Source organism: Crotalus tigris, unplaced genomic scaffold (assembly GCF_016545835.1).
Source record: "Crotalus tigris isolate CLP2741 ecotype Arizona unplaced genomic scaffold, ASM1654583v1 scf7180000018105.1476442, whole genome shotgun sequence".
Taxonomy (NCBI): domain Eukaryota; kingdom Metazoa; phylum Chordata; class Lepidosauria; order Squamata; family Viperidae; genus Crotalus; species Crotalus tigris.
This window is the reverse complement of record NW_024096826.1, coordinates 76,386-101,795: the sequence shown is the minus strand read 5'-3', so window position 1 is coordinate 101,795 and position 25,410 is coordinate 76,386. Positions and strand designations below refer to the sequence as shown.

The 25,410-nt window shown below is 35.6% G+C and overlaps 1 protein-coding gene across 5 annotated transcripts in view; it reads left to right on the top strand.

The window, feature by feature from the left end:
- HECW2 (HECT, C2 and WW domain containing E3 ubiquitin protein ligase 2) overlaps window positions 1–25,410 on the top strand; it is a 155,138-nt gene that overhangs the window by 67,427 nt on the left and 62,301 nt on the right. For all 5 annotated transcript variants that reach the window (XM_039347961.1, XM_039347957.1, XM_039347958.1 and 2 more), the window contains 6 exons: window positions 3,581–3,688; window positions 8,620–8,714; window positions 12,450–12,522; window positions 17,075–17,244; window positions 18,649–18,791; window positions 24,629–24,729. In XM_039347961.1, coding sequence (XP_039203895.1) covers window positions 3,682–3,688; window positions 8,620–8,714; window positions 12,450–12,522; window positions 17,075–17,244; window positions 18,649–18,791; window positions 24,629–24,729 — 589 coding nt within the window. In that variant the 5' untranslated portion in view covers window positions 3,581–3,681. The remainder of the gene's footprint in view (window positions 1–3,580; window positions 3,689–8,619; window positions 8,715–12,449; window positions 12,523–17,074; window positions 17,245–18,648; window positions 18,792–24,628; window positions 24,730–25,410) is intronic.

Sequence of the window (25,410 nt, the reverse complement as noted above, 5' to 3'; positions counted from 1 at the left end):
TTTTCCTTTAAAATTCTTTTTTTGTGAACTGAACAAACTGAAAGAAATCTAGAAAAAATATAGGATAGCAACTATTGGATGATGGAGTCGTGGGGCTTCCCCAATAGAAAATAATAAATATTACATAGTGAAAGTGAGAATCAGAACTCTAAAATCTCACAGCTCCATTCCAGGTCAAATTTTATTCATTTGTAATTATTATTTTTGTTTGTCTTGACTTCGCTATAACAGGACAGATATATGTTTAATAAGGTTAGGCTATATTTCTGTGGTTCTTTCTTTGGTTCTGTGATTCTTACTTCTGCCTTATTTCTGAATATGGGATGATGTTATGAAAGTATTTATTTTGAACTTTCAGTTATAGTTGTTAGAATGAGTCCAAATGTAAAAAATAATGTAGTTTCACTTACTGAAATTATGGCTCAATTAATATGGTAGGGTGGTGGTAGTGTTTGCCTCAAAGAAGAATCTGTATGGAGAATACTTTTCAAGAAGAGTGGAACACTTTTCTTTTAGGAATTGATTAATTATGCAGTCATTCATTTTACAACCATAATATAGCAGCTATATAGCTAAAAAAGCACAGTGGAACTGTGATACAAGAGCTGTTGTTTCCTTTTCCTGTCTCTTAATGCTTATATGTGTTAAAGTGTAAAAAGTCTTGTTCCTAATTGGTTTTTTTTTTCTATAGCAAATTAAATGAAGTCCTCTTCCCCAGATTCATTTTATTCCTTTGGGAACAGAAATGGTGTCCATCTTATTCGCAGCATTAGTCTTAATAGCAATGGAGGTAATGACTGGAAGAAGCAAAATCAATTTAATTACCGTAGTGTTTAATCCTACTTGGATTATTTAAATTGCAAAAGGCTATTTATGTTGGAACCAAAATGTTATAAGGAAGTTCTTACTACTGTGAGAAATAATAGTCTACATGGACTGAACCAGAGTTTAATTCTTAGAGCAGTGGTTCTCAACCTGTGGGTCGGGACCCCATTTGGGGTCGAACGACCATTTCATGGGGGTCGCCAAATCATGCTGTCCACCATTTTGTTCCCTTTTCCCTAGCTGTCCTACTCCCTCTTATTGGTGGCCACACCCACTTGGGGGTCACCACAACATGGGGAACTGTATTATGGGGTCACGGCATTAGAAAGGTTGAGAACCACTGTCTTAGAGGATCCTTGCTGGTGAATTTGCCTATCCAGTTCTAATTGCATATTGAACTTGTGGTTTTTTTTTCAACTTATTATGTTATATGGATGATTTCACAGATGCCACAAAACTATTGACTATAATTCAGAGATTGTACATGCTATAGTTATATTCTCAAATTTCAAATGGCTTTATTCGATAGACAAACCACTCTTAACCATGACAAGAAAAACTCATCAAATAGATATCTTATAATAAGACATTGAAAACATGTTGGTGCCGGGAACTGGGAGAGAAGAACCACGTGTTCTGTGGTTTCTACCTCTCTGGAAGCACAAGGGCAGAGCCCTACCATCCAGTACTGCAGAGCATCATAAATCTTAGTTATCTAAAAACAAAGCAACTATCGAGTGCAGTTTCCGGGAATAATCTCCGGTGAACTTTACTTGCCTGCAATAGATAACAAATTTTAAAATTCAGTAAACATTAATATACCACTTTCAGAACTCAAATGCAACATTTAGTTTTTAAGATAAATATAAAAGTGTGTTAATATTTATGCCCAGCAATGAGAAGGAACCACAAAGTGTCTCTGCTGTGTTACTTTCTCCATTCTTTGACTTCCTGAATGTCAATCTGCAACAATAATAGAAAAACTTGAAAGGCTCACCTCATTCGCTTTCTGGAAATCCATTCATTATCAGGCATTTTGGCAGATGATGATATCGTTGTTCCTGCCCTGATAAAGTCCATGTATTGATAAAAGTAGTATGACAGATATAATGGAGATCTGTTGCGGACAGATATGGCTTCCAAGCCTACTCAGTAAGACCTTCCTAAGTCTTCCTTAGGGAGAAGCAGTAGAAAATATATATATTTTCCCCAACTAGTCAAAGGTTGGAACATTTTAATCTTTTAATCAACACCTTTATTATGATTTAGAAAAGATTATGGACTAGCGGAGAGCTCCTATCTTGAAAGGTACATATAGTAATACGCTTCTAATTACCAAGCATGCATTCTGTTACTATTTTTGATGTGTTTTTCTGGAGCTTCAACCTAGAAAACGGTTGCTGTTGCTGGCCCTTGTCAGGGCAGAGGGATTTACCGTTTAATACTGAAGTGCAATTATTGCCTTTAGTGAAACATTTCACAAGCTTCTGCTTTGTCATATCTAAGAAGGAGGCTTTACTATCCTGCTCAGAAGCGTTTTGATATTTAGGGGTCTTCTTGACTTTTGTTGAGGAACAGGTGGCAGCTATGGCCAAGAGGGCCTTTGCACAACTTCAAATGATATGCTAATTGTGCCTGTTCATAACCAGAAGGCTCTACTTGTAATCACTGATGCCTTATTCACCTCCCAGCTGGATTACAGCGATATGTGCTTTATGTGGTGACCTTAAAGACAACTCGGAAGCAGTAATTGGCCTGGAAAGCAGTGTCATGGGTAGTTATGGACATACTATGGCATGCCCATGAAACATCACTGCTTTGCGAGCTTACTATCTCCCAGTAGGCTACAACGTGCAATTCAGGGTGCTGATTATCATTTATAAAGCTTTACATGACACAAGACTGGGTTATTTGCAGGACTGCCTATCTCCAGTTATATAATCCTTTCCATAGCCTGGGCATGCCCCAGACTCTTTGTTGTGCCAATATCATCTAGTTAGATCTAAGAAGTCTAACTTGGAAAAGATAGCATACATCCTTTGGAGTGACCCTCACCAAGACTTTATTGGCCCCAAAACCTGCTGTTTTTTTGGGGGGGGGGAACATTAAAACCCTTTTTCATATGGATTGGAATGTTAAATGTGCATTTCCTGGGGCTGGATGATGTTATAGCTGACCAGAATGCATTTTGCTTTTTATTTTAGTTTTGTTGATTGTTATTTGTTAAGGGTTGTTAGTCACTCAGAGTCACTATGGCAAGTGGTAAAAATATAAATATTTCCTTCCTCTGCCTAAAAACTGAAGGATTTCATTATATTTGCTACATTATTCATTTTGAGCTTTATCAAAGGGAAATCCTTTGTGCAGTAATATTTTTTTTTCCAGGGGAAAAACAACAATTTCATTTGCCCAAATGACTGAGAATGATTGGTTTTGTTTTCAGAGGAATGAGATTAATTAAATATTAATTGTGATCATGCCTGTTGTTATTTCAAGAGAGAGAGAGAGAGAGAGAGAGAGACTCAGCATTATCATTGAAATGCAAAAATTATACTTATTTATTTACTCATTTATCTCAATATTGATTTTACTATTTTAACTCTTTACGGAAGTTTCCATGGGAGATGATCATTCATCCACTACAATCTGTAGCTGAAATAAAAAAAGTTTCAGACTTTCAGTTGTGTCACATGGATTAATTTCCCTAGCACTAAGATATAGATGTAATATTTTAATAGATTTTTCTCCCTTTCAGATGAGAACTCACCAGCAAATTTCTGGGATTCCAAAAACCGTGGTGTAACTGGAACACAGAAAGGGCAGATCATATGGCGAATTGAACCTGGTCCCTATTTCATGGAACGTAAGTCTTCTGATAACACAGAATGTATATATGTGAACAACTCATTTCTAGAGGAATCCTTGGAATCTTTGCAATGAGTTTCTGAAGCATTTTAGTATTCCCTAGAATTTATATCCTCTCAAAATCTTATCAGGCAAGAGACAATGGCAATATAAAATGTTGATTGAGAAATATTGGTAGATAAACAGTGAATTCCTACATATACGTATTAACTTATTCAATTTTGAGGCAAGTAGTGTTATTAAAACTGTAGAAAAAAGGGAAAGAAGTAGTAAGCAAAAGGAACTGGATCAAGCAGATAAGAAAACAGAAAAGGAAATTAAAGTAAGTCTAGGTTATGCCTTGTACTTCAACTCTGCAAACTTAGATATTCTTACTAACTATATCCTTCCTTCTGTCATGTCTACATTCCAATTCATACATTAACTTTTGTTCTTTAAATTCTTGCATTTCTTGTTTTAGGTTCAGCTAAATTGTGAAAGTATCAAGAAATCTGTTAACATCTTGTTCATATTTTTACCTTACTTGCTTTACAGTTCTTGTTAACTATCCTAGAGCTTTGACAAGTATAAATTGTCAGAACAAATTATTATTATTGTTGTTATTGTTATTATATCTACAATTAGATACATAAGATGGGTGGAAACTTATTAACTCAAGTGCTAACCAAGGACCTAATAATTATGAAGGTAGCATTAAAAATATAAGCTGTTCCAAGCAGGATGGCTTTTTTTGTTGTTGTAAAATTAGAGTATTCGAGTCTGATAAATTCAATACTCAATTACTTTGAAACACATCCAATTTAGTACTCAATGCATTTTGATACAAAAATGATATCTAGGTTCTCATTGTTTGGTACTCAGTGCACAAATTAGAACTTGTCAGTGTCAGCTGCCTTGTGACTCATTATATTATTCCTGATGGGAACAAATTGTTTAGTATTCATCATTTTTGATACTCATCACGCCTACTGGAACCAAGTATCAATGAGTACCAAAGTACCACTCTATTATTATCTGTTCACAACAATGTGAAATTATAGCTGTCAATTCTTTAACTGAGGTTGGCCTTTATATGCATCAAATTCTTCTGTAGGATGTCATAATGTATTGGCATAGTATATACAGTGTGATATCCTTCTATATTTGACAGATGGAAATTTTGTCAATATGCATATTTTCTAAGTGCCGCCCATGATTTTTTTGGTAGGGCACTTTGTATGCCAATAACCACCAGGACCACCATGGCTGGTTAATGCCATAATCTTTCTGTTTCAGTTTTCAGACCTTGATACTTTGTGATCTTCTCCAGTTCTTTGTCTTCTACCATCCTCTGGTATTGCATCAATTATCAACATTTTCTTCCTTTCAACCATAGAAAAATCAATTGTGTTATGCCCTAAGAACTTCATCAGTTTGTATTCAGAAATCCCATAATATTTCCACCTGGTCTTTTTTCAACTACTTTTTTCAAATCTGTTTCCACCAATTTTTCAGTACTGGCACATAATATTTTTTACAGATGTTCTGATGAATCTTTTTGGTGACTTTGTTATGTCATGGTTTATAATCATCTTGGTGGATGAAAAAGAATCCAAACACAGGAATGTGGTACTCAGATTAAATAATTCAGAAGAGAACATGAAGGGGAGTTAGAGGAAGAAGGAATGATAATGCTGTCAAATACAAACCTTTGATCATCAGTGTAATAAGCCTTTGCCCTCCAGCTATCATTGGTTAAAAAGACAGGCTGAATTTGTACCGCAGCATTAATGCTATTAGAGGAGCTGAGAAGTATGGCCCTCCCCATACTCTGAAAAAAAGAATAAAATGGGAACTTTCCAATTGAAATTCTTGTGGCTTTGACAATGTCTGATAAGCAAAGAAGAGCTCCCTTCCTCCATAGAAAAGCTGAAGGAATATTACTTGTTATATGATGATAATATGGCAAATTGCTCTTTTATTAAAACTACTGTTTATTTATGTATTTATTAAATTTATATGCCACCCCCTCGCTATTCCAAACAATTCTGAGCAGCTTACAGTACAATGAAAACAAGAATATAAAAACATTAAAATTAACGGTGGTTTTATAAAACGATTGCTCTCCCTATTATGTTTTAGAAGGCAGAACCCATCTTTTCTTCCTAGCTTCAATGGAGGATAAGCTGGTATCCTGAAGCTCAGTAATATGGCTTGCTTCCCCATGTGATTAAAAGCTTTGTGCTCTCATTTCTAGAATACCTGAAATAAATAAATAAAACATTCAACTTTTATTCTAGATGCATTGTCTATAGTGGAATGAGCAAACTGCAGTCCCAAGGCTACATGTATCCTCCCAAACTGTTTTGAAAACCATTGGAGTTCCCTGGGATGGTCTCCATGGCATAAAAATAAAAAAGGTGGTATTGTAATTAACCATACTTTTTAGGTTATATGAGTAATTATTCCTCTGAAATGGAGGGTAGGAGATAGAAATTTTTGGTCCTACTTTTTTGCTTTGCTCAGTCTATTCCTTTTATATCACTCAGTCCACTCTAGACTGGTGGACTAGGCAGCAACTTTCATACCATTTTTGGCAACATTTTCATAGACATATAGGTACAGCATATACTGGAATTTCAAATGGCTATTGCATTGAATTGTCATAATTCTGATCTATAGTCTTCCTAAGATGTTCTTAGTAGTGTTGACAGAACAATACTACTTAAATACTTCCATACTCTTCCAAAAAGTCATTTCTTATTCAGATATCTGATTTAAGATAAATCTCATCAAAACCCCTGAGCAACAATCAAGAGCAGAGAAGAACAGCAATGGAACAATTCCCTCTGACCTTATGTTAATAAAGTTTATTATTTAAAGGGGGATGATATAAGAACCCCCAACAAATAACTTAGTTTTCAAATATGGAACCTATTTATAGACTTTCTCCTGTGTTTTTGTTTTAATGGAAAGAATTCCAATATGAGAAAGTAGGGTTAGTCATAATATCTCCTCTCCTGTGAGGAGAATCCTTTCCTACGGAGCCCAGTGAAGAAATGCATACTACTAAACGTTATCAGATAATCCACACAATCCATTCTTCTTCCTTCCTATTAGTGCCATAAATTAGGATTTGATTTAATGCTTCTGTGCTGGTAATTAAAAATGGAAGGGACGTAGCAGGAACTAAACCTAAGGAGTGTAGATTACTTAGGGAGTAGGGCTTCTAGGTGATTATTGAACAAACTTATTTATAAATAACTGACAACACATAATTATTCATTTCTCCTTTTACATTTTATCTTAGTATGATAATAGTTGGGATGACCAAAATGACCCTACATTTTTATATTCATGTTGATGTAAGCATTTTCTGTTTAAAAGTTTTCAAAGCACCATTGGTTTCAGCTAAGGAAGTGTACAATGTTGACTATAAAATTAGATTTTTAAAATTTTTTATTCCTCTGATTATATGACTGTGTAAGAGTAGAGATATAATAACATTTCATGCCTTAGAAAGGAAAACAAATTTATATTATCTTGTGCTGCAATTCTGAATTAATATTTTGGCTAGATGCTTAAGTACGTTTTTTATTTTCTTCATATCCTTTGTTATGATTCATTAAAATTGAAAGTCAATAAAAATGGCAAGACTTTGTCTTCCCCCTGAGGAAAATCAGTTGACAGAATTAATTCTTGTAATGAAAGAAATAGTACTAAAGCTTGTGGGAACTGGCCATAAAGTTGAATGGTCTCTATCTCTGGTACTAAGTCATAGATATGTATTTACAGCAGTTCATCATTTATATTACTATTTCCACAGGGAGAATTTGTATGAATTGAGTCAAAGAGAACATTTTGATGCTTGTGTAATGTTGATAAAACTCCTTCCTGCCTGCTTGATGTTCTGCCCTGTTCCCTTTGTTTGCCTTGTGTTCTCTTTGTAACGTTCAAGTGTAGTTTGGAACAATAATTGATCAATTCGTTATAGCAGCTGGGATGAAATTTGTAATTCACGTAGGAAGTGTGGAAGAAAAAGTGAAGTGCTAAAAATGTATTCTGCACAGATTCTTGATTCTCAAGTTCTAATTTGGGGTACTAAAATGTAGAGCTTAAGTAGCAAGCAACACAACAACAATAATAATTATTATATATTCAAATTGCCACCCAAATCTAAACAACTCTGAGAAGATATTGCAGCTGATAATTACCTTGTCTAGAACTTAATCTTGGACTAGTAAGCACATCTGGACTTTTGAAAGCGTATGAGGGCTAGCTATTCCTAAAATGTCTGTTACAAACTTCCAATTCAGCAGGAAGTGAATGAGTGGGAATATTCCTGCCAATCTGTAGCCCCTCAGGACCCTTATTATCAACCTACCAACTTACCTTTGCCTTTTTGAATGGCAAGTATCATATTTAAAAATGGCTGGGCTGCAGCCTCCTGCCATTTTTATTTGTTAGGCATGGCCTTCTGACTTGTGACTGATTGAATTCTGACTTACTGGCTCAAAAAGGGACAATGTATTACAGTGAAACAGATACAGTTTTGGATTCTTGGGTTCAGGAAAAAAGATGGGTATAGGTTCTTGCAGTTGCTTAAAAACAAACTTGGGGGGAGGGGAAATAGATGTGGAAAGCAAAGGAGGAAAAAGCTGAAATCCTTTTCTTAATTGGGCTGCTTAATTTTAATTTTGGCATCTGTATAGTTTCAACAGCTTAATAATATCTGTGTTGCTGCCAAAGGTTTCAAGGGCATCTCTTTTGGAGAAACAATTATTAGACTAATGATCTCATTATTTAATCAAATTGCTACAATTTAAGTAATATGGTCTCAATGAATTGTGGCTATTGCTACCAAAGCAGCTGTTCCATTGACTATCTTCACTTACTATGAATTGTGCATAAATTCTTATACTTCTTTCCCTTCATTTTTTTTTCTTTTAGCTGAAATAAAAATCTGCTTTAAATACTACCATGGTATAAGTGGAGCCCAACGTGCAACAACCCCATGCATCACTGTGAAAAACCCTGCTGTGATGGTAAGTATATATATTGCCTACAATAGATCAATCTATTTAACACTAACATTAAACCTGTTAATTTAGGTTGACAGTATTTTCCAATGAATTATCTGATTTAATGAAGATATCTATATAAAGAGGTGTTGAGTGATATTTTGCCGCTAAAAGTTACATTTCATTTATTCTTAAACTATTTAATTTTAGTGTATCTTGAATTTTATCATTTTGTTTTGTCAAATAAGGTTGTTTGTGTTAGCTTAACGGCTTCTCAAAATCTGGTTTAGCAGATGCCATCTCTGAGGTCCTACTAGACCAGGGGTAGGCAACCTTGGCTCTTTTATGACTATGGACTTCAACTCCCAGACTCAGGAATTCTGGGAGTTGAAGTCCGTGAGTCATAAAATAGCCAAGGTTGCCTACCCCTGTACTAGACTATAGAATATCATAATTATGCCTCCTTGACCTTTGCTAGCCTGCTTTTTTAAAGGCTGAATAAAGCTAAATGTGCCTCTGAATAGGATTTGATTCCAGCTGGCAATCTGGAGCGAGCTCTGAATGCCCTTGTACGCTGCCCCATCCAAGCACTAACCAGAACTAAATCCCCTTAACTTTGGAGGCAAAAGAAAGTTGGTCACCTTAGGCTGAGCTGATCACAATAAAACATGTTTCCTTCTCCTTATTTCCTTCTCCCTGCCCGATTCATTTTTATTTATGAAATAATATTGTGGTAGCTTAACAACTTTGTAGAACCAATTTGATGTAGTGGCTATGGCAGCAGGCGAGAAATCGTATGACTCTGAATTGTAGTCCTGCTTTGAGCACAGTGTCAGCTTGGGTGACTTTGGCTAGTCACAAACACTCTCAACTCTCATCATGGTTCTGATAGATGAAACCCATCAAAAGAACTTCAAGGCAAGAATTCTTCCTCAAAGAACATTTTATGCAGGAAACAAAGTATCAGCACTACATAGTTGAAACTAGTTTCCCTTCCCCCGATACAAAGTAACAAATTGCAGTTCCCACCCCCAATAAGCAGTCATAAATCACATTCTCCAATTAGCCTGAAACATGGGCTTTCTCCCCAGCTCCTCAGCCCGCCAAAATGTTATCAATTCGTCCTTGGGTTCCCACAAAGCAGCATTTATTATTATGGCTAGCTGAGTTCAAGCATTCATCCCAACCCCCCTTCTGCACCTGATTTCTAAATAGAAGAAAAAGCATGTTAAAAGCAAAGAGAAAATGGCTGTGATTTCCATCAATTGTCAGAGCGGGAACATCCAATGTTTACAGCGTTGACATAGGCAATGGTAAGCCATTTCAGGAAAACCTTGGTGGTGGAAACAGTACAATCAGAATAGCCTTTCCCAACTTGCTGTCATCCTGAGGTGTTCGCTGTATCTGTTGTATGCTTTGAACATCAGTGAGGCTGACCAGGACTGTAGATTTTCTGGTGCAACAAATCTGATTAGACTCGGCTTCAAGAAGGCTGTGTTAGCAAAGCTATCTTTAGTATTGATGCATGCACCTGGCCTGAGTTAAAAAAAAAAGGCCCCATAACTTTGGCTAAATGTATACTCATTACAAATGTATATGTTTGAATCATAGATAAGAGCAGGCTAGCAACCTCATCTCAGATTCTGCCTAGCAGAATCTGGAATATCTAGAGATACTAGTATTACATCAAATGTTGTTGACCCAATTCCTTTTTTAAAAAAGGCTTATAAATGCAGTGGTTGAGAGTCAGTTTAATACAGTGGTTAAAGGTACTGGGCTAGAAGCTGTGAAATCTAGTCCTCCTTTAGGCACAAAGCCAGCTGGGTGACCTTGGGCCAGTCACACACTCTTGTCCTGGGAAGCAGATAATGCTTCTGAAACATCTTGCAAAGAAAACTGCAGGATCTAGTTCAGGCAGTAGCCAACCTTAGAAATGAAAAACTAAAAATTTCTTCAAACTACCTTACTGAATAAGCAAGATATTTTAATGATTGCATTTATTGTTCTGTACAATTCATTGAAACATAGTATGCATATTTAATTACAATTTGTTGTAGAATACAAAATGCAGATGAAGCCCAACTGCAATTGTATTCAATTTCAGATAATTACACCCTGAGTTTTAGAAGTGTAACTGGCTTCCCTATGCTTTGCAGTAAGGTACTCATACTATTTGGAGGCATTTGGAGATTAAGGAAACTATTTTCTACACTCAGTTTACACAAAGAAAATATTGAAATGGACCTTTTTCTCTTTGAAAAGATTGATAAGAAAAAAAAATCTGTTGGTCTCAGAAGCCGTTTAGCTAGTATTTGGTGGCAGACACAAATAAGAGCAGTGCAATTTGCTATTCTCAACAAAATAGGTAAAATAAATGAATCATGCCTCCGCCAAACCTGAAGATTCCAGTCCTCTTTATTCTGGTGATGTCACTGCTGGCAACCCCTGATCATTGAAAAAGTTGATTTAAAAAGTGCTGCTATTGGCCAGCAAATAATTGTGCACTATTGAAATAAACAATAGTATAATAGCATGCGGTATAATAGTTAAGATGGGATAGTCATTATTATTCAGGTTAATTTCATAGGGTTGTTATAAAATTAAGAAACATCCTTGCCTAAATCATGTTTAGCTCCTTGAGCAAGGTGGGTAGACATCTGATAAAGAAAATGATATATCATTTTCTGATATAATATGAACATGACTCTTAAATATGACAACAACAACAACAACAATAATAATATAACCTATATATCAGTATACATAATTCAGTAGATAACAAGATTCACCATCTTCCCTGTAAATTTAGCAGTAACCAGGAGGAACAGTGTATTTATTTGTATAAAACAACTATTTGGAGAAAATAAAACTTACCACAATAAAGCATATTTATGTCTCTCCTATTCTTCTATTAGAGATTCAGATCCGCTGAGGCAGATGCTTAGAATTGTCTTTTTAGCTGTCACTTCCTCAATTTTCTGCCCTTTCTAACCTGGACCTTAAGGTTAAATAAAACAAGCTTATTTATCTAATAATTAATCTCTATATATCAGCATGCCAAGAATATAAACAATGGGTGAAATTTGGAATGAGAATATTGCTGTTGAGAACTGAACCAGCAAGAAAGCCAAGTCACAATTCCCAAGTCAAGTTTTTTTCTGTTCTGTTTTCAGTTTGATGGTCAAAATTCTATCATCTGTAGAAACCATTGAGTATGCTTAGATGCTGTGATCCCTTTAATTTTAATATATTTTTATTTTTTATATTTCAAATTTAGCATATCTTAGATTTTATCCAACCACAATGATAATTCCCTCATATTTTTCATAGTCTTATTTGGATTCAATGCTCAACTGAATTTGCTGTAAGAGAGACTGATTTTTCTCTTCTCAAACTGTTCATCCCCTGCTGGATCAAAACAATAACTAAAACTATAACCTTGACTGACTTGTTATTTTTTCAATAATAAATCAATATGTGTGCCACAGAAACCAAAATGGTATTTCAAAACAAAACAAAAAAACCCTATACTGATATTCCACAAAAGCCACCTGTTTTCTCATTAGTAATTCTGGTACAACAAAGGATATTTAGTTCACCTATTTTTTTGTGCACTTACATTAATTGATTCCTATATAGAAAGTATTTTAAGCATTTAATAAATGAATCACTTTGTTCTATATTTAGAAAGGGTTTTTTTCAGATTTTGCTTATATTTTGAACTGCAAAATACAACATAAAATATCCTCTGTCTTTTAGATGGGGACAGAAGGCACTGACGGTGCTTCTACAGGTCAGCACTGCCGAAAATTAATTAGTTTTAAACTCTCAGGTAAGTTTTGCTTATTTTTTGTCCCTTTAAACCAGAGCATTGTGAATTTTTATAGGGAATTCTGTGGAATGAATATAAATCAAATAAATTTGATGGTTCAATTTTAAGTGGAAATTTGAGTGAAATTTAAGAGGAATTTCTGGTGAAAATAATACTTTGGATCCAGTTTGTTTGAATCAGGAGAAATAAATAAAAAAAGAGTGAAAATAGAATGACTGCAGGAAGAAAACCCAAGTCCTGTCTGAAAAAGTGTTAGAAGGTCCACAGAGTGAATAGAAAGCACAAGGAGAAGAGGATGGAGAAGATGCTTGGAAGAAATTGCCACAGAAGAGTGTGGGTGCTTATAAGGATTATGAAGAGAGACCTTTCGTTGAATGATGAAGTGAAAAAGACTGTGGATGAGGAAAATTATAAAAGAACGATTGCTGAACAAGTGAGAATGGAGAAAGATGTTATTATATAATGTGTATACAGAGAAAATACAGTTGTAAACACTACGATGAAAGAGAGCAAGGGACAATTAAGATTAAAAGAACGCATGTGAGTAATCTCCCATCCTCTCCTGTATAGAGACGTTCTGAAGAGTGGTCTACTTACTGGTGCTTCAGTTTTTGCTTGCCATACCTACACCAGAACTCTTCTTTTACCTAATTTCTAATATGTACAACCTTTCCATAAGTTAGAGTGTGTTATACTTTGCATTGCATGTAGAATATAAAGTTATGCAGAGCACGAATGAATACCCAGTGTATGCAAAATTTGGTACACAATGTTTCTCAAACAGAAAGTCATAAAAATCGAGGAGTGCCTCAGTTTATCTTCACCTACACTTCTTTTGGATCAAAGCTCTAGGTCCAGCTTTTCTTTTCTTAGAAGAGTTACAGTTGGTCTAAAAGTTCCATTGAATAAATAATTTTTGACAATAACATTTTAGAAAAAAAAGTCATCTTGGAAAATATTTTGACCTCAAATTCCTGCCCCTTATGAAATTAACTATACAACTTTTCTTACTATGTTATTACTGCTTTATTGAGCTGTCCAATCACATCTAACAATCATGTTGAACAATTGTTACATTCTCATCTTATATCCAAATGAAAGCATAAGAAATATAAATAGTTCTTTCCATAAATATGAAAGTGACTTTTTAGTAAAATAAGATGCAGCTAACCCTATTTCAATTCTGTAGAATTTCTATCTATGTGCAAATACAAATGGAGAAAAGCTAACATTATTTATTTATTAAATTTATAAATTTATGCCACAGTTACTTTATATATGAAAAAATAGGACATGCTTCAGATTGAAAACTATTAACAAAATTCAGAATATCTCATGGTTCATTTTAGGATATAGTAAGACAAAGTTTACAACTAAGTGCTTTACAACTTTTGGTTTGCAAAGCTAATAAAAGGTGAGATTATAACAAGTTAGATTGAGAAACCAGCTGTAAGAAGATATTGTGGATATATACTATTTTTTAAGATGATTTATTTAGACACATTTGATTCGGATCTCAAGTATTTTTTTGTCTAAAATGCTTATTTTTCAAAACAAACTGGTGCCTTCAGTTTTGCAGAAAATAGAGATGTCTTGGGTCCCACAAATGAGAAACTCATATGTCAGTTAGTTCATCAGCAGCTGCACCTTCACTAAGTAAAGAGAAAATCTTTGTTGGTTGTGTGTGTGTGTGTGTGTGTGTGTGTGTGTGTGTGTGTGTGTGTAGAAGGATGAATGCTTAGTATGTCAGTGGAAAAACAGGAAGAAGGAAGCTCCTCTCCCAATTTCATAGTAACAATTATAGAGAAAAGTCCTGGGAAGGAGAGCAAAGGAGATGTCTTTGAAAAATGTATCTTTCCAGTGCCCAGCTATGAACAGATCTGAGGATCTCTAACCCTCTTTGACCTCCCCAGCTGCCCCCTCCTCTGTTGCTCAAATTCTGCTTTGAAAATGCCCCCTAAGCAGCTGTTAAGAACATGTGAAAAGTTGCTTCAGAGGGAGGAAATTGCTGTACTCTCCCTGGTACAAGGGAGCAATTTGTCAGCAAAAAAACCTTAATTGGATATCACCCAAAGTTGTCTTGGCTAACTTTTTCATCCATTTGCTCTCCCCCCCCCCCCAAAAAAAATATGGATAACGTTTTCCAAGGTCAGCAGTCTTACACCACTACTATGTGATGTGAATACACTGATAGGTCAAACAACTCTGTCTTCATCAACAGCAACAAGAATGTTACTGTTTCTCAGGCTTCTTGACATGTGCTCTCCTTGCTCCAAAACATTTCCAATATAATAATTTGTTCAAAGTAAATATGGCAATATTGAAATTAAAAAAGGGAATACCTTAAGATTGTACATTACACGGAGCATAGGTATAATGCCATAGCTCACTCAAAACATGAAAAATCATTGAAATGGTTTATTTGTATAGTGTTCAAATCCCAATCCTGCAAGCATTCTCAAATTGGAAATAGTGAATGTTTAAATTAGGTTAAATATTTTAAATTAGCAAATGCCATATGTACCTGACGCTATTTGCTCCTCTTATTCATGTTTCCACTTATAAATTGCCTTTGCAAATAATATGTAGTTTTCAGTTTCAGCATATATGCACATACCATTATAAATTCTGTCCCCTGTTTTTAAACATGTTGAGAGAGGGAATTAGAGGATTAATGTTAAATATACACGTACAATAATTCTGAATTGTTTTCTGTAAAAAAATTTTTTACATTACTAACAGACAACTTGTTTCTCCTGGCATGTGTCTCTATAAAGAGACTCCATTTATCCACTGATAGATTCTCATTTCAGTATAGTGAATTACTTCTAGCCACTGAATGATAGCTTCACTACGTAAGTTAGGTCTGAAAATGTCATTGGTCCAATGAACTGATTGGGTGCATACTTTCTAGATTATTAATTCCATAAAATCTTTTGTATATGACAAAATAAGTCTGGTGTAAGATCTCCAAGATTGTACATCTCCATCTCTGGTTTTCTTCATAGTAATGCAAAATTATTTTAACAACATACAAAGTTAAAGTGAGACATTAATACTGTCTTATGCTAACAAGTTCTCAGTTTTATGTAGCTTCTGGCCATTGCTTTACAAAATGATACAGGCTTTCTGACAACGGAGATAGCTTTGCTATTGCACACTGAAAGAGATTGCCTTGCTGCTTTGGTTTATGGGTTCAATTTATTAGTGCTAAAATCTCATGTAATTTTGGGTGGTCAAAATGGTTTTCCATTCCTGCTTTAATCTGCAGCAAGATTTTTCATCCTGGAGTAATAGATTAGTTATGTTTGTCTCTAGTTTTCTTTTATTAACTTCTACAAGCCATTAAGTATAACTCATTGAAGCTTCAATGATCTATGGTTATTACTTAGATGTATACAGCAACTCCCCCCCCCTGCACAATGATGCCAATCGTTTTTTTAAAAATACTTGAACACAAAATTTATCTTTGACTGATATCTCTCCTTATGTTTCTGTAAAGTTAGCTTCTTCCTCACTGTGGAAAATAATGCATCAATACAAATTACTAATGGGTACACGCTACTGTAAGGCTTTATTCAAACTAGGATGTCATGGTGGCTAGTTCATCATTTTGAATGGCTTTGACATACAGTATATGTTCAAATAGTAGTATGTCCATGAAAAGGTTCAATTTTGTAATCACCACCTCACTGATATAAACAAATTTAATGTGTGCAGTGAATTTTCTGTAGCAGCATTATTCAACCTGATGTCCTTCAGCTATGAGTTCAGCTTTGAGCTGTGGTGGTGCAGTGGTTAGAATGCAATACTGCAGGCAAGTTCTGGTGACTGCTGGTTGCCTGCAGTTTGATTCTCACTGGCTCAAGGTTGACTCAGCCTTCCATCCTTCCAGGGTTGATAAAATGAGGACCCAGATTGTTAGAGGCAATATGCTGACTCTGTAAAGCACTTAGAGAGGGCTGTAAAGAGGCATATAAGTCTATATAAGTCTATTGCTATTGCTATTTCACAATTCTCTGCTATTGTGACCAGTAAATCTATATAAAAGCAAAGTGTTATGTTGTTGGAAGACTTAATGGATTGGAAAAATAATTTTTAGCAAGTATGCCTGTTGTACCGGTAGTCCTCAACTTAAAATAGTTCATTCAGTGACCGTTCAAAGTTACAACTGTACTCAAGAAAGTGACTTATGATCGTTTTTCCCACTTACGACAGTTACAGCATCCTTATGGTCACATGATCAAAATTTAGACAACTGACTCATTTATGACAGTTGCAGTGTCCCAGGATCATCTTATGTGAACTTCTGACAAGCAAAGTCAATGGAGAAGCCAGATTCACTTAACAACTGTGACACTAACTGGACTATTACACTGATTCATTTAACAACTGTGGCAAGAAAGATCATAAAATAGGGCAAATCTCACTTAATAAATGTCTCAACAGCAGAAATGTTGGGCTCAGTTATGGTTGTGAGTCGAGACTTACCTGTATTTCTTGTATTATTATTGTTCTCTGTTCTCCTTTCTTCCTTTTCTCTCTTTTAAAGATATTCGGGCCATTGGACTTAAAAAAGGAATGTTCTTCAATCCTGACCCTTACCTAAAGATGTCCATTCAACCTGGAAAAAAGAAAACGTTTCCTACATTTGCACACCATGGGCAGGAAAAGCGGTCCAATATCATCAGTAATACAACTAATCCTATTTGGCATAGAGAGGTAATAAATGGTTTTGAAGAAAGCTTAAAGCTACGGTACTATTACTTGGGCACCAGATTATGATGTTCTTGCTTATAGCTGCCCATCTGTTAGGTACAGAAGCAGAGTGTGATTTTAGATGATATTTACCTGGACGTAAAGTGAAAAGAGAAAATTTTTGAACCCTTTAGAGTTGTCTGTAATCCTGCAGTAGACTTACAGTATGATCAGAATTTATTCTTAATGTTTTTATTGAATATATTGAGGCAACAAATTCACCATCTTTTTTGATGAAAATATGTGAACCTCTTAAGGTCTAAGGGGGAAAATTGAGTGAGATGTTTCAGTCAGAAAACAATCAGATGGGAGTTTGAGAGTCATTCCCTACTAATCCCCCCTCCTCATATATACATACATATATACATATATACATACATATACACATACATTTATACACACACACACACACACACACACACACACACACACACACACACGGTATATATATCTGTTGAGTGAGCCCCATGGAATTGGTTCTTCATGACACTGTAGACCTCAGAAAAAGTGTCATGGTTTCTTAGGTTAAATGCACTATAAATCTATTGCCAAAGACTTTGGCTTTTGTCAATTCAAGGTAGAGATATAATCTACAAATAAAGAAAATGCAGCATCATTGTCACTTTTCCCAAACTTATTTATCAAACAAAAATCATTGCAAGATGCAACATATGGGAGGTTGCAAAAAACTCCAGAGTAATGGTAAAAGATCCACAGGCTATTCTTACATTGTCTGATGCCACTGTTCAAGAATCTAACATATGTAAAACATTGAACAAGAGTGGTATTTGTAAGAGGATATTGAGCAAGAAACCACTGTTTTCCAGAAAGCACATTGCCAACTGTCAGAATTTATTAGAGACAGACGTCTGGATGATCCAGCAGGCTATTGGAACAATGTTTTACACACTGATGAGACAAAATTGGAACTGTTTTTGTCATTTATGAAAAATGTTATATTTGGAGAAAATGGAACATTCTGTTCCAATAAGAGTGCCTAATCCTAGGCATGAAGCTGTAAGAGTATCTTAGATTGGTAGCACTTTTTAATCTCAGAATCTGACAGTTCTCAATCACTAAGGGAAGATTGGTGACAAAACAGAACGTTTTAATGGAGATGTATTCCTGTAAGATATCACTAAATTCATGTTTATGTGAAGTCTTTGTGGCTGAATGTTTTCTACTTTTCCTGTTTCAACAGCAGTCTCAAACAGTTGTCAATGGATATTTTTGAAATCTGGATTATGGTAAATCATAATGTCTATATAGGAATAATTCTTTTAAAATATTGCTGAACAAATAATAGATATACTTACCTTCATTGCTTGTTTTATGAAACATAGATACATATGTATTTTATGTTTGCAGAAATATTCTTTTGTAGCACTTTTGACTGATGTCTTGGAAATTGAAATCAAAGATAAATTTGCCAAAAGTCGTCCTATCATCAAGCGTTTTCTTGGAAAGCTCACTATACCTGTGCAGAGACTATTGGAAAGACATGCAATAGGGTAAATTAATATGTTTTCTTTGTTCATTTTAAGCCTATCTGAAGGAAAGGGAAGATTGTTTTCCTTTAAAAGACTTAAATATTTGGTCTGAACCTACTTTATTTACAATTCTTAAGCTTTTCTCTTATATATTATCTCACTCTTTCAACACAATCCCTCATATACCATTTTAACAAGTTGTTTTTTTATTTAAAATGTGCTGAATTATAAGACACAGGTTCATACAGTAGTGTGCAAATTTATTGACAGCATTATTGCCTAGTTAAAAATATTTTAAATTATTTTATTGTTGAAAAGATGCAATTAAATTCAGTAAGGTTAGAATGTATATATAATCTCTCTACAGATATTTTGCGAGTTTTAAATTATTTTTTTTCCAATCAATACATTTACATTCAATACATTTATAAAGTTAATTTGCTTCTTAAACAACTGTGTAGAAGAAGGTATTAATCAAACATAGCTGATGTTAATGTTTAATACTGTATACATTAAGAATCTGTTTAAAGATGTGTTGCTGTGTATGGTAAAAAATTAATGTTATGTTTTAATATAATGTAAGTCAGATTAGGACTTACTCATATGTTGAAAACTAAAGTGTCAGATAGAATACCTACATAAAAATTCTAGGAAAGGGACATACTATTTAATAAGAGGGCTTGTAACAGAGAACATGAAATGCAATACTTACAGTACTTTAATTATTAGTAACGACACAGGTCATAAGAATCACAAAGCAAGTCAGGGCTACTCAGTACCTCCATAGATTGGCTATTAAGTGTTCTAATGAAATAGGAAGGACCTCACCAAGATCGTTTCTAGGTTAGGATCCTACTGTGGATTTGCTCAGAATTGTTGTTGCTCTGCATTTGTGCTGCTTCTGCTTTTGTTTTTGGATGCATTCATTAGAGGGATTGATATAATTCCCATAAGGTTTGTGGAACGGCTGCTTCACCACGTTTGGCACACAGTTTTGCTTGGGCACACATTTAATCTGCCTTAATTAATTGCTGAATTGCATTCTGTAGATTTACTAAATAAGAATATTAGTTATTTATGTAATAATGTACCACTTTTTATTGAGGCATAAGAAAATTCCCAGGGAATAGGTCCAATGAGCATACAGTTCAAGTCTGTATCTTTCTACTAGGAAATTAAGAACCTGACTGAGAACATTTTGAAGTTTGTGGAACACTTCACTTGGTTGTCAATAGGCATCTAATCAGGCATACACTGCATACAGGTGGGTGTGCATCCGTGATTTAACAAGCACTTTGCTGCTTAGTAAGTGAAATGCCATTGTGGATCTCCCCTCTGAAATTGTGAAACAGCTGCAACCACTCAAAGGCTTGATGAGACTTCTTCAAGATCCTCCTGAGGACTTTTGGGCATGTGTTCATATTGCCTGTCCTCAGTTCTACAAAGTTTCCATTTCATCACAATGTTGTCATGCTATTGCATGACTATTAAGAATCAAACCAGTTTGTAAACAAATGGCTCCTTTTTCACAGATTTTCTCAGCAATATAATACGTTGCATATATGGAGAAAGACAAATTCAGTTTGAAAACAGTTATCAGCTTTTCCCAAGTGGGGTTGATACAGGTAAGAAAAATACATTGCAGATTTGAAAAGAAAGAACAGGTTACTTAAGCTATATTGGCCTGTGAAATGAGTTTCCCACTGAGCCAGTTAAATGCTGTAGTCTTCTAAAACATTCAGGATTCTTCATTAAACTTGGGTCAAAGATGTAGGAGGAAAATACTATGCTGATGTCCTAAAAAGTAAAGTTTCTAAAATTTCAAATCTTTTTTCATATTATATTTTTTGCTTCAGCAACTGTATTGTAATCTAAAATTCAAAAATTGTTCTGTGCTAATCAAATAGATGTGTTTTTAATAAATTTGCACACTACTGAATGCTACAATATAATTATCAATCCAGGAAAAGTTTAGGATATTATTTAATCATTCACAAGGTGTTAAGATCTAGAGCAGACATGTCAAACTCGCAACGTCACGTGACGCTGTGCAACATATTGGAGCTTTTTCCCCACTGCCGGCAATGGGGTGGGCGCGGTTTCCTGGTGACGCATCCGGCCCGCGGGCCAGCAGTTTGACACCCCTGATCTAGAGTGTTTACCTCGGAGGTCTTTTTCCTTAGTACTGTTTACTAGAATATTATTATGATGTGCAAGCCGATGCTGGTGACTTCTTCCAGCACAGTAGTATTAATACCGAAATACTCATTAATAAGACCTGACTGGCCTCTAACTCTAGGTTCATGTTTAAAAAAGAGATTAATGGGAACAGTTTCTTACATATCCATAAAATGCATTTTTCTTGTAGCAATGAGTTTGGCCTATTTATAGATTTTGTCTGCCATCTTGTGGTCACATGAAATTGCTCCATGAGGTACTGGGGATTTCAATTTGAATATGCTATACATATTCAGTGTACATATACATTAACTATACCCTATCACTACGAACAGCCTAAATCATATATTGTACAAAGTTTACTTTAAAAAGTTCTTTGTGGTACAGTACAAACCATCTTCTGGGAGAATCAGGAACCTGATCAGAAATATTATTATTTATATAATAATATATAAATTAATCTTTATTCTGATCCCAACATTTATCCAAAGCAAGGCATATTAGTGGAATTTGAGAGCTTAAACCATTCAGTAAAATGTAGCAATGGCTTAGTCCCGTGGTGGCGAACCTATGGCATGCGTGCCACAGGTGGCACGTAGAGCCCTCTCTGTGGGCACACGCGCCGTTGCCCCAGTCCTAGGCCTTCAGCTGGGTTTTATAAAACCTTTTCGCTTTAGGCCTCCACCGTCGTGTGCAAAAAAAAAAGGTTCAATCAATCAATTAATTTCAACTTCTCGCGGGAAAAAAAAAGATCTCGCAAAGTTGGAATTGATTGACTGAACTTTTTAGTCCCACTCAGTCTGCTGTTACCACCGCAGCCATGCCCACCCAATGGGCCACGCCCACCCAGCATAATACATAAATGTGTTTTGGGTTGCAGTCTGGGCACTTGGTCTCTAAAAGGTTCGCCATCACTGGCTTAGTCTGTCTTCCACCATTTTTAGACTTGATCATAGAGTTGTTACCTTTAGAAACAGTTCTAATTCAAATGCCTTGGGAAAATTCCCTGTTGGGAAAGTGGAAAAATTTCAGAATCAAGAATTGTTAAATGGATAGGTTAAATATTATGAATTGAATTAAATAAAATATCCGTATCACTGTTGGTCATATGCCAAAGAAAAAGATGCATGTTAAATTCTGTATCTAAAATAAAATTATGTGTAATGTTTAGAGGAGGAAATGATAAATATCTTTATTACAGCCATGGGCAAAGGGGATATTCATACAAGATAGTGAAACATTTAATTATACAACCTATTTTGTTTTTTTAAAAAAAGTTATTTTTAAAAACGTATGATCATTCATTTATTCATCTTGAACTCAATGTAGTTGCAGGCATTTTTCCTTCTCTATGTTATAAGAATCTAGACCAGTGGTTCTCAACCTTTCTAATGCGGCGACCCCATAATATAGTTCCCCATGTTGTGGTGACCCCCAACCACTTATACATCACCGGGTGCCAGGGGCGTGGCCAAAGAAAAGGGGAAAAAATGGCGGACAGCCTTGTTTGGCGACCCCCGTGAAATGGTCGTTCGACCCCAAATGGGGTCCCGACCCACAGGTTGAGAACCACTGACCTAGACTATTTGAATTAATGCTTCATGAAATTTTCAGTGGTTAAACTTGTTTCACATAAGAATGTATTGGGAGTGCTAGATACAAATATCAAATTATTTTGATTGGTTTTATCTTTTTATATTCTCCTTTATTTTGTGCTTGATCTCTCAACAAAGATTTTCTTGCCAATTATGTATCTAACAATCAAATATTAAAAAATATATGAGTAGTATGATCAGCAGGTATCAGCCTCAGGTTAAGCCTGTCTGCTCAAAAGCTAATTAATAGTAGGATTTGACATCATTGTTAACTGCAGCCTAGATTAGGAAACATGTAAACTGCCTTGAGTCCCCATGTGCGAGTAGGTGGCAATCTAAATATTCTAAATTAAAAACAAAACAAAACAAGGATAACAACTAAAAAAAAGGCCAACACAGTGCTGGGCTGCATTAACAGAGGGATAGAATCAAGGTCACATGAAGTGTTAACCCCACTTTGTGTGGTAAGGCCACACTTGGAATACTGCATCCAATTTTGGTCACCACAATGTAGAAAAGATGTTGAGACTCCAGAAAGAGTACAGAGAAGAGCAACCAAGATGATCAGGGGACTGGGGGCTAAAACATAAGGAACGGTTGCCGGAATTGGTTATGTCTAGTTTAACGAAGAGAAGGACGAGGTGTGACTTGATAGCAGTGTTCCAATATCTCAGGGGCTGCCACAAAGAAGAGGGAGTCAATATATTCTCCAAAGCATCTGAAGGCAGGACAAGAAGCAATGGATGGAAACTAACCAGAGAGAAAAGCAATCTAGAACTAAGGAGAAATTTCCTAAGAACAATTAATCAGTGGAACAACCTGCCCTCAAAAGCTGTGAATGCTCCAACACTGGAAGTTTTTAAGAAGAGACTGGGCAGCCATTTGTCTGAAATAATATAGGTTTCCTGGACTAGTTGACCTCCAAGGTCTCATCATCATCATCATCATCATCATCATCATTATTATTATTATTATTATTATTATTATTATTATTATTAACTAGAATTGATACCAATGGAACTGTATGGATGTGCCCATCTAATTATTGGGCGTACTCGAGGGCATGTTATACTTTTTTGGCATTTTTTAGCATGTTAAGAGAGCCAGTTTGGTGTGGTGGTTAAAGTATAGGTTAGAAATTGGAAGACTGAGAGGTCTAGGCCTGCCTTAGGCACAAAGTCAGCTGGATTACTTTGGATAGCCCCAGGAAGGAGGCAGTGGGAAAACTCAGGGATAAGTCCATGCAGTTGCCAGGAATCAATAATTCCTTGAGGGAAGGAGAGAGGGAGAGATATAGGTACAAGTGTACACACACGGGTGGGAGAGAGAGGGAGGGAGTGAGGGTTGTAGTGGTCCTTACTTGTCTCTACTTTGAGTATAACAAAAGGAAGGAACCTGTTGAATTATTGCCAAGATAATCACGTTCCCTGTCATACCATGCTTTATTGGTAGGCACTAAAACCTCCTTGCAGCATAGCAACACAGCCCTAATGGGGTTTTCTATAGTGGAAAAACAGATTTCTTTGAGACTATAATGAATCCGGATCCAATATCATCATCATCACCATCATCATCACCACCATCATCATCCATAAGAAGTATTTTCTATGTTTGCTATGGCATGAAAATGGAGGTTAGAAAGAATAAGAGAGGCAAAGAATTCTTCAGCTGAAGTTTTATTTGAATTTGAGAAGAACTTGGTGAAAATCATCTTTGTTTTCCTGAGGCAGCCATTATTGCATGAAATCCTGATACTTGTTACTGCATTGCTAGCTCTGAGAATACCACAAGTATCTCTAATGACACGTGCATATTTATTAGTCTGCTTTGGTGACATTATCCTAAATTGGTTCAGAGTATTTTTTTTTGTTTCTACTGCATCAGGAATTTTAACACTGAAAAATATAATTATTGGCCCAATCAGATAGTATTCTCTTGTGTTCCTGTATGCTCCTTTCCTCCCAAATCCGGCAAATGGATTGGAGGTATATGACACGTGTGGGAAACATCCCATTTGGCTCAGCTAGTTAAAACATATTGAAAGTTACAGAAATAGAAATATTCATACACAATTCCCTTTTGCAGAGATCAGGTTCTCAGCTATAACCTTGGTAGAAGGCTACCGGCAGACCATGTGAGTGGATGTCTTCAGTTCAAGGTAGAGATTACATCTTCTCTTCATGAAGGTAAGATTTTGAAGTAACTACAAAAAGAGTTTTATGACTGAATAATGTTCACAGAGTCTTAGGATGAACTTTTGATTAATTTGGATTTTTAACCTTGGAATTTAATGAATATGGCAATGATATTTTCTAAGAAGCTTTTGGGGATGAAGTGACAATAAAGATGCTAGACCAGTGGTTCTCAACCTGTGGGTCGGGACCCCATTTAGGATCGAACGACCATTTCACGGGGGTCGCCAAACAAGGCTGTCCGCCATTTTTTCCCCCTTTTTTTTGGCCACGACCCTGGCACCCGGTGATGTATAAGTGGTTGGGGGTCACCACAACATGGGGAACTGTATTATGGGGTCGCAGCATTAGAAAGGTTGAGAACCACTGTGCTAGACCGTTGCTGGAGGAAAACAAGAGCCTACATTGTAGAGATATAGGTGAAAAAACCACCATATTTTTTCTGTTATTAAGTGTAGAATGCCAGCTAGCAACTCTTTTTATGGTAACTTTCTTAAGGAATGAATGTGATGAATGGCTGCTGTGAAGAATCTAAGCATTTTAGATAAAGTTGCTGAGATTCACTCAGAGTTACATCTTAGCTGGGGAGATTCTTGTACTTGGCTAAGAGCAGGATCTTGCCATTTCATTTCAGAGAAGTTTGAACCTATGAGGCTTAAGGGAATGGATGGGTCC